Source organism: Rhinatrema bivittatum, chromosome 4 (genome assembly GCF_901001135.1).
Source record: "Rhinatrema bivittatum chromosome 4, aRhiBiv1.1, whole genome shotgun sequence".
In the NCBI taxonomy this organism is placed as follows: domain Eukaryota; kingdom Metazoa; phylum Chordata; class Amphibia; order Gymnophiona; family Rhinatrematidae; genus Rhinatrema; species Rhinatrema bivittatum.
In genome coordinates this window covers 441,746,929-441,755,585 of record NC_042618.1, presented here as the reverse complement: position 1 = coordinate 441,755,585, position 8,657 = coordinate 441,746,929, and the positions used below count along the sequence as shown (strand labels likewise).

At 45.6% G+C, this 8,657-nt stretch overlaps 1 protein-coding gene across 9 annotated transcripts in view; it reads right to left on the bottom strand.

Moving 5' to 3' along the window:
- Positions 1–764: 764 nt before the first annotated feature.
- CCDC38 (coiled-coil domain containing 38) overlaps positions 765–8,657 on the bottom strand; it is a 209,502-nt gene continuing 201,609 nt past the window's right edge. For all 9 annotated transcript variants that reach the window (XM_029601566.1, XM_029601575.1, XM_029601574.1 and 6 more), the window contains 2 exons: positions 2,195–2,288; positions 765–958 (listed from right to left, as the gene is read on the bottom strand). In XM_029601566.1, the coding sequence (XP_029457426.1) occupies positions 839–958; positions 2,195–2,288 (214 nt within the window). In that variant the 3' untranslated portion in view covers positions 765–838. The remainder of the gene's footprint in view (positions 959–2,194; positions 2,289–8,657) is intronic.

Genomic DNA, 8,657 nt, shown 5'->3' with positions numbered 1-8,657 from the left:
AACCAAGGGCATGGTTTGAATAGCATATTTTAATGAAAGAAGGTTTTACATTCTGAGCAGTGCTCATGCCCAACAATAATAAAAAAACAAAACTTTCACTCCTTTCTAAACTTATCAAAGCCCTTGCACAGCAAAGTGGCACAATAGTGACACTAACTTCTTCACACAAAGAGGTAAAAAGGTAGATCTGAGGGAGCTGGAAGAGCACCTTTGGGCACAATTACCAATATTAATTTAAAATAAAAATGTGTTCTTATACAAAGGTTTTTCAAACCTGATAGTTCATGGGATCATTAGGGGCATTGGGTAGAAGGGGCGGCTGGTCCAAAAACATTCACCAAAGATAAGTTGATTCTTCTTTTTGTAGCTGAACTCAGAAGATGCTTTTGACTGTTGGCTCCATTAAAAAAAATCTGGTAGGGCTGGGGGTTTTTTTTTTGATTGCAGCGATTTATGAACGCACAGCCTAATTCAGGTGTTAGAGGGAGGTTGTGTTGGATTGTTTTATATTTATGGGTGATAAAATCCAAATCAGAATTAAAAGCAAGCCAACAAGTACCCGGACTGTGGATCCCCATTGCATCAATTTAGCTATTAAGTTTCAATGGAGCTTTGTCGTTGCTATAACCAGAGCTATGACCTGAAGATCAGAAGAACCGCATTGTAAAGCAAAGCATCTCATCTTTACAAAGTGGCATAGCCAGAGTGCCTCTAGACTATTCAGTTATATCCATTCCTTTAAAAGTTCAAGCCCTAATGCAGTCTTTCAAAGCTTGTTACTTGACATTTCAACTTTTTTCTTTTTTGTTTTGTTTGGGTTTTTTTTTTTTGGTTTTTTTTACTGCCAAGTAAAAAAATACCGGTACTCCTCTTGTAGTCGTGCAGAATGCTGATCATCTTCACTTGTCTTCTGTTTTGTTTTTGGAGGAGCTGAACGGCGCATCAATTTTCTTCCAGTCTTGGGGGATTAAAAAAAAAAAAAGTGGTTGAAGAGAGGCAACTTGTATAATTCTAGGAACACTATTGCAGGACTTTAAATTACTGAAGTTTTACCTGTCATAACAAACATTAAAATGTTTGACAACTTGTATGTTCAGTGGTTACAGCTACAGCATTTTTTTTTCCCTACAGTGGTACTCTGTCGCTAAAAAATTTTACTTTTTTTTTGTAAATACAGAATTCATAATACTATTCAGAGCTAAAATATTCATCTCTGAGAAACATTTTAGAGTATGCTAATGTTATCATACTTTTCAGATTAAGGGTCTTTAGTAAAACTATGTGTAGTACTGCTTTTAAGCACTAGTGGGTAGCATAGCAGGCATATTAACTATCCATTTGTTTCTTATGAAATTAAAGAACTTCCCACCATCGTTATCGTCAGACTGTATGTGACCTACAAGAGGACTTGCATGTAGTATTTTCTAAGCATTATCTTTAGGAATAATTAGCAAATCTGTCAGTTTGCATATGATTTTTGGGAAATCCCTTGTGAATGCATCTAACTAAATTGCTGTCAAGAAATACATAATAATCTTGATTGGTTTGTATTTTAAAATCTTATAAAACCTTAGGGGTAAATTTTAAAAAAATGCATGCGCTATCAGCGTGCGCACATGGACGCGCGATTTTATAACATGCACGTGCATGTTATAAAATCCGAGGTGGCGTGCGCAAGGGGGTGGTGAAAATTGCAATTTACGCAGAGTGACGAGCTTGAGCCTCCCCCAGTTCCCTCCCAGTCCGCTACAATTAAGGAGCGGACTTGGAGGGAACTTTCCTTCCCTACCCTCCCCCCTCACTCTTCCCCTCTACTCCCCTTAGAAGGCCTTACTTTTTTTTTTTTCTTGTGGAATTTATGCCAGCAGCAGGCGATCCCCCAGCACAGTGGCAAATGGCCCCTGTACCGGCGGCCTCCAGCTTAGCCCCGCCCCGTGACCGCCCCTTTTCTTCGGCCCGGCTCTTGTGTGTGTAACGAGGGTTGTGCATGCAAGGCCTGGCCATATGCATAACCCCTGGTTTTTAGGCGCACCGGGCACTTAAAATCGGGCCATTAGTTTATTTGGAATATCCTGGCTTCTAAGAATTTTTATTAGCCAAATAATTATTCACCTAGGTAACTCCCCTCCTCTCACAAAATGTTAGGAGAGTAGTTCTTTCTACTGTAGAAATTTCTATCATCTAATGTGCATACCTGTTTCTTTGGGTCAGCAGTGGCTCTCGCTAAAGCTCGCTTCAGCCGTTCCTCTTGATGTAAAATTTGTAACCTCAGCTTCTCTTCACGTACTCTGCAATAGAAACAGGAAATGTCTATTTTTTAAATTATTCTTTTTATCCCACTTTGTAACCTTTAATACTCTCTACTGCCCCTGCTCAAATGGCTTTAAGGGAGCCCAGACCCCAAACAGGAGGGGCACTCTCAGTGCTAGTGGTTGAACCTGGATCCTCTGCACCACAGCTGAGTACTGTGGCCTGGGCCACAGGAAACATCTTTTCTAATTCTTTTTAAAACCTTTGTTGCTAATAACTGCAAAAAAATAATGGAACCAAAATCTTTTAGTATAAAAATACCCAAAACACTACTTTGTGCACAGAGATGATCCAAATTCTGACACACATTAGTACACTTTCTTATATGCTGCCCAGTTGGGCACATAGAAGCACTGCAAAGAAACATTCAAAATGTACTCGTTGCTCCTTCAACAGGTGATGATCCATGTTGTTTGCTCATCTGAAATGCTTACAAGCCATAAGAACATAAGATATGCCATACTAGGTCAGACCAAGGGTTCATCAAGCCCAGCATCCTGTTTCCAACAGTGGCCAATCCAGGCCATAAGAACCTGGCAAGTACCCAAAAACTAAGTCTATTCCATGTTACTGTTGCTAGTAATAGCAGTGGCTATTTTCTAAGTCAACTTAATTGATAGCAGGTAATGGACTTCTCCTGCAAGAACTTATCCAATCCTTTTTTAAACACAACTACTCTAACTGCACTAACCACATCCTCTGGCAACAAATTCCAGAATTTAATTGTACATTGAGTGAAAAAGAACTTTCTCCGATTAGTTTTAAATGTGCCACATGCTAACTTCATGGAGTGCCCTAGTCTTTCTATTCTGTGAAAGAGTAAATAACTGATTCACATTAACCCGTTCTAGACCTCTCATGATTTTAAACACCTCTATCATATCTCCCCTCAGCCGTCTCTTCTCCAAGCTTTAGTCTTTCCTCATAGGGGGCTGTTCCATTCCCTTTATCATTTTGGTCGCCCTTCTCTGTACCTTCTCCATCGCAACTATATCTTTTTTGAGATGCGGCGACCAGAATTGTACACAGTATTCAAGGTGTGGTCTCACCATGGAGCGATACAGAGGCATTATGACATTTTCCGTTTTAGTCACCATTCCCTTTCTAATAATTCCCAACATTCTGTTTGCTTTCTTGACTGTCGTAGCACTCTGAGCCAAAGATTTCAATGTGTTAACCACTATGACGCTGTTGTGTTCGTGCCTGCTCTTCGCCCTCGTTCCACCCTCTCTACCTGTGTGGCGACTCCCTTCGGGTCTGAGGGACAGCTGCTGCTGCGGCGTCTCTCTGCCGTGTCTCTGCGGAATCCCCGGGTTGGCCTGATGCTGCGGATCCGCCATGTTCCTGGTGATGTAAGGGCGTGTGCGCGTGCTCCAGAGTTTGTACCGGCAAGGGCGCGAACCTCGGGGGCGTCACCTCGTGGTGACATCATCCGCTTCAAACTTAAAAGGACTTTGCTTGCAACTACAAATTGAGTTAGCAAGGACTCGAATCATAGTCTTCTTAGATACGATTCGCCCAAGCTACTCTGCCTTCTTGTACGTACCAGGGGCACCCGCTCCTCGGGGGCCTCACTCTCTCTTCTTGATTTCAGATTGCTAAGACGGGATCCGGTACTTGCTCCTCGAGGGCCTACGTCCCTGAATGCTCAGAAGACTTCTTACTGCCTGGAAGCGATCGCAGACGTGAACACTGAGTTCTATTACAGATAGGCCCTCGTGGAGCGAGTACCGGTTCCTATGTTCCTAATCTTTGAAGACGTCGCAGGTACGGAGATTGTGAGTTCTTATTCTAGACTGCATATAGGAATCAGTACTCGCCTATAGCTCCTGTTTCTGAATATTCTGAAGACACTCTGTTGCATAGAAGCCATTACAGAGATCTACAATTGTGAGTGTATCATCTACTACTGGTTATGTATCCAGCATACCCTGTCTACTCACTACCTTTAGTATCTCTCTACAGCTCAACAACTCAGAGATCGCAATTCCAGTATCTGAGGGACTTCAGCCCTGCAGGGCACATCAGCTCACTACTGCCACTTCTGGTGGTTCTACTTCCTGTCTAATAAAGAACTATGGGGTAGATTTTACAAATTTGCGCACATGCGTACTTTTGTTCGCGTACCAGGCGCAAACAAGAGTACGCGGGATTTTGCCGCGCGTATCTGTTAAAATCCTGGATTGGCGCGCGCAAGGCTGTGCAAAATTGGCAGCCTGTGCGCGCCGAGCCGCGCAGCCTGCCTCCGTTCCCTCCGAGGCCGCTCCGAAATTGGAGCGGCCTCGGAGGGAACTTTCCTTCCACCTCCCTGCACCTTCCCCTCTCTTCCCCTACCTATCCCACCCCCCCCCCCACCCCTACCTAGACCCCCCCACCTTTGTTGCACAAGTTACGCCTGCCTGTGGGAGCCAACCCACAATAGATCATTAACTCCGCCTACAGAGTATTACAAATTGCTAGCTCCTCGCCTTGGGGGAGCAGCATTGAACAGATGCCTAGATCTCTTTCTTAGGTGGTAGCTCCTAATATGGAACCCAACATTGTGTAACTATAGCATGGGTTATTTTTCCCTGTATGCATCACCTTGCACTTATCCACATTAAATTTCATCTGCCATTTGGATGCTCAATTTTCCAGTCTCAGAAGGTCTTCATCACAATCTGCTTGTGATCTAACTACTCTGAACAAGTTTATATCATCTGCAAATTTGATTACCTCACTCGTCGTATTTCTTTCTAGATCATTTATAAATATATTGAAAAGTACGAGTCCCAATACAGATCCCTGAGGCACTCCACTGCCCACTCCCAGTAAAAAAATTGTCCATTTAATCCTACTCTGTTTCCTTTCTTTTAGCCAGTTTGTAATCCACGAAAGGACATCGCCACCTATCCCTTGACTCTTTGCTTTTCCTAGAAGCCTCTCATGAGGAACTTTGTCAAACGCCTTCTGAAAATCCAAATATACCACATCTACTGGTTCACCTTTATCCACGTTTATTAACTCCTTCAAAAAAGTGAAGCAGATTTGTGAGGCAAGCCAATGTGTTTCTCAAACTCATGGAATTTCTGCACCAAATACGGTTAAATGCTGATGGTGTGACATGAGCAGGGCCTATGTGGCTATTACAAGAGTCCCTCATTCTCAATATTTCCCTTTCAGAGAGTGTACAAATTTGGCATGGCTTTATAGGAAGATGATGGACATTGAAATTCTATTAAATCTAACGCCATGTAGAAAGTAAGTACACTCCATGAAGTTAACAAGTAGCTCATTTAAAACAAATCGGAGAAAATTCTTTTTTGCTCAACACATAATTAAGCTCTGGAATTCATTGCCAGAGGATGTGGTTATGGCAATTATTATAACTGGGTTTAAAAAAGGTTTGGATAAATTCCTAGAGGAGAAGTCCATAAACTGCTATTAACCAATAAGTAATAGTAGTTTGGGATCTATTTAATGTTTGGGTACTTGCTGGTACTTATGACTTGGATTGGCCACTGTTGGAAACAGGATGCTGGGCTTGATGGCCCATTGTCTTACCCAGTATGGCATGTTTTATGCTCTTATGTTATCACCTTGAATTTTTGCAGAGCAAAGTACTGCTAGTTTTGAAGAATTAAGCTTGAAATGCTATAAGGACTAGATCAGGGGTGGCCAACTCCAGTCCTTGAAAGCCAGGCCAGGTTTTCAGGATATCCACAATGAATATGCATGATAGATTTTCATACTATGAAGCAGTGGATATCCTGAAAACCTGGCCTGTTTGTGGCTCTCAAGGACTGGAGCTGGCCACCCCTGGACTAGATTATAAACAAGGCAGTCATATTGGGAAAGGGTAGCAGATCTTGACAGAAACAAGTACAAAGCAGATGTGCTCCAGTCAGTCTCCAGCAGTGTTATAAAATGTAGAGATTACTTACCCGATAATCTCGTTTTTCTTAGTGTATGCAGATGGACTCAAAACAAGTGGGTATAGTGTGCTCGTGCTAGCAGTTGGAGACGGATCTGACGTCAGCACGGGTACATATACCCCCGCAGGAAGTGCAGCAATTCAGTAATCTTCCTTGCAAAAGCTTTATGGATATATGTGTAACTGACCGATCGATTAAATGAACAGGATTACCCTGACCGATTGATAGTAGCTGGAGACCGCCAGTGTTCTCAACCGGAAGGCATCGACACCCGGCAGGGTGGATGCCCTATATAAGAAAACATGGCTTACCGTGAGTCGGTGAATCCCCATGTATACCGGCAGCCGGGCGGGATGCTGAGTCCATCTGCATACACTAAGGAAAACGAGATTATCAGGTAAGTAATCTCTACATTTCATAGCGTGTAGCAGATGGACTCAAAACAAGTGGGATGTACAAAAGCTACTCCCGGACTGGGTGGGAGGCTGCCCGAGGTCCGTTCAGGATTGCCCTTGCAAATGCTGTGTCCTCCCTGGCCTGGACGTCCAGACGGTAGAATCTGGAGAAGGTATGGAGGGAGGACCACGTCGCCGCTTTACATATCTCTGCAGGCGACAGCATCCTAGTTTCTGCCCAAGAGGCCGCTTGAGCTCTGGTAGAGTGAGCCTTGACCCATAGAGGTGGTGGTTTTCCCGCTTCTACGTAGGCTGCCTTGATAACTTCTTTGATCCAGCGGGCGATGGTTGCCCGTGAGGCCGCTTCCCCTTGTTTTTTCCCGCTGTGAAGGACGAACAGGTGGTCCGTCTTTCGTACTGGTTCTGACATTTCCAAGTATCTGGACAGCAGCCTGCCGATATCGAGATGGCGTAGTATTCGACCTTCTTCCGACTTCTTCAAACCTTCCGTGGTAGGCAAGGATATGGTTTGGTTGAAGTGGAAGTGTGAGACTACTTGGGTAAGAAGGAAGGAACCGTGCGAAGATGGATAGCCTCTGGAATGATTCTGAGAAACGGATCATGGCAGGACAGCGCTTGTAGCTCCGAGATGCGGCGTGCTGAGCATACAGCCAGCAGGAACACCATCTTCAAGGTTAACAAACGGAGGGACAGGCCTCGAAGGGGTCTGAAGGCGGGTCCCGCTAGAAATTCCAAAACTAGGTTGAGGTTCCACAGGGGCACTGGCCACTTCAGTGGCGGGCGAATGTGTTTGACTCCTTTCAGGAAACGTGAAACGTCTGGGTGTGTGGCAATGCTGTTGCCTTCACTCCGGGGACCATAGCAGGATAGCGCTGCCACCTGAACCTTGATGGAATTGAGGGACAGACCCTTCTGAAGTCCATCTTGCAGGAAATCCAAAATGATAGGGATCTTAGTGGCATGTGGATTGGTGCCATAAGTTCCGCACCAGGCTTCAAATACCCTCCAGATCCTTATATATGTTAGTGATGTGGAGAACTTGCATGCTCGGAGGAGTGTATCTATTACCGGCCCCGAGTATCCTCTTTTCTTCAGTCTAGCCCTCTCAATGGCCAGACCGTAAGAGAGAATTGAGCTGGATCCTCGTGGAGGATGGGACCTTGCCGCGGCAGGTCCCTGTGTGGAGGCAGGGGAAATGGATTCCCTGCCAGTAGTCTTCTCATGTCTGCGTACCAGGGTCTTCTTGGCCAGTCCGGGGCCACTAGAAGAACTAGGCCTCTGTGCTGCTGAATCTTGTGTATAATGGCGCCCAGCAGGGGCCATGGAGGAAAGGCATATAGCAGGATCCCCTGAGGCCATGGCTGGACCAGGGCATCGATCCCCTGGGATAGAGGATCCCGCCTGCGGCTGAAATATCTGGGTACTTGAGCGTTGGACCTGTCCGCTAGTAGGTCCATGCCCGGCGTCCCCCACTGATCCACAATCATCTGGAAAGCTGTGGGCGACAGCTGCCACTCCCCCGGATTTAGTCTTTCTCTGCTGAGGAAGTCTGCCGTGGTGTTGTCCTTCCCGGCGATGTGGACGGCAGAGATGTCCTGTAGATTTGCTTCCGCCCAAGACATCAGGGGGGCTATTTCTAGGGATACCTGTCGGCTTCTGGTTCCGCCTTGTCGGTTGATGTATGCCACTGTGGTGGCGTTGTCCGACATCACTCTGACCGCTCTGTTTCGGAGTCTGTGGGCAAATCGCAGGCATGCTATCCTGACTGCCCGTGCCTCTAGTCGGTTGATGTTCCACCCCGACTCTTCTCTGTTCCACCGCCCTTGGGCGGTGAGTTCTTCGCAGTGTGCTCCCCATCCGTTCAGGCTGGCATCTGTAGCGAGCAGGGTCCAGGTTGGGGAGGACATTCTTGACCTCTGGCTCATGTGGCCGGGCTGCAACCACTACCGTATCTGATTCCGCACTCTGGCTGGTAGAGGTAGGTGTACGGTGTATTTCTGTGATCGTGGGCTCCACC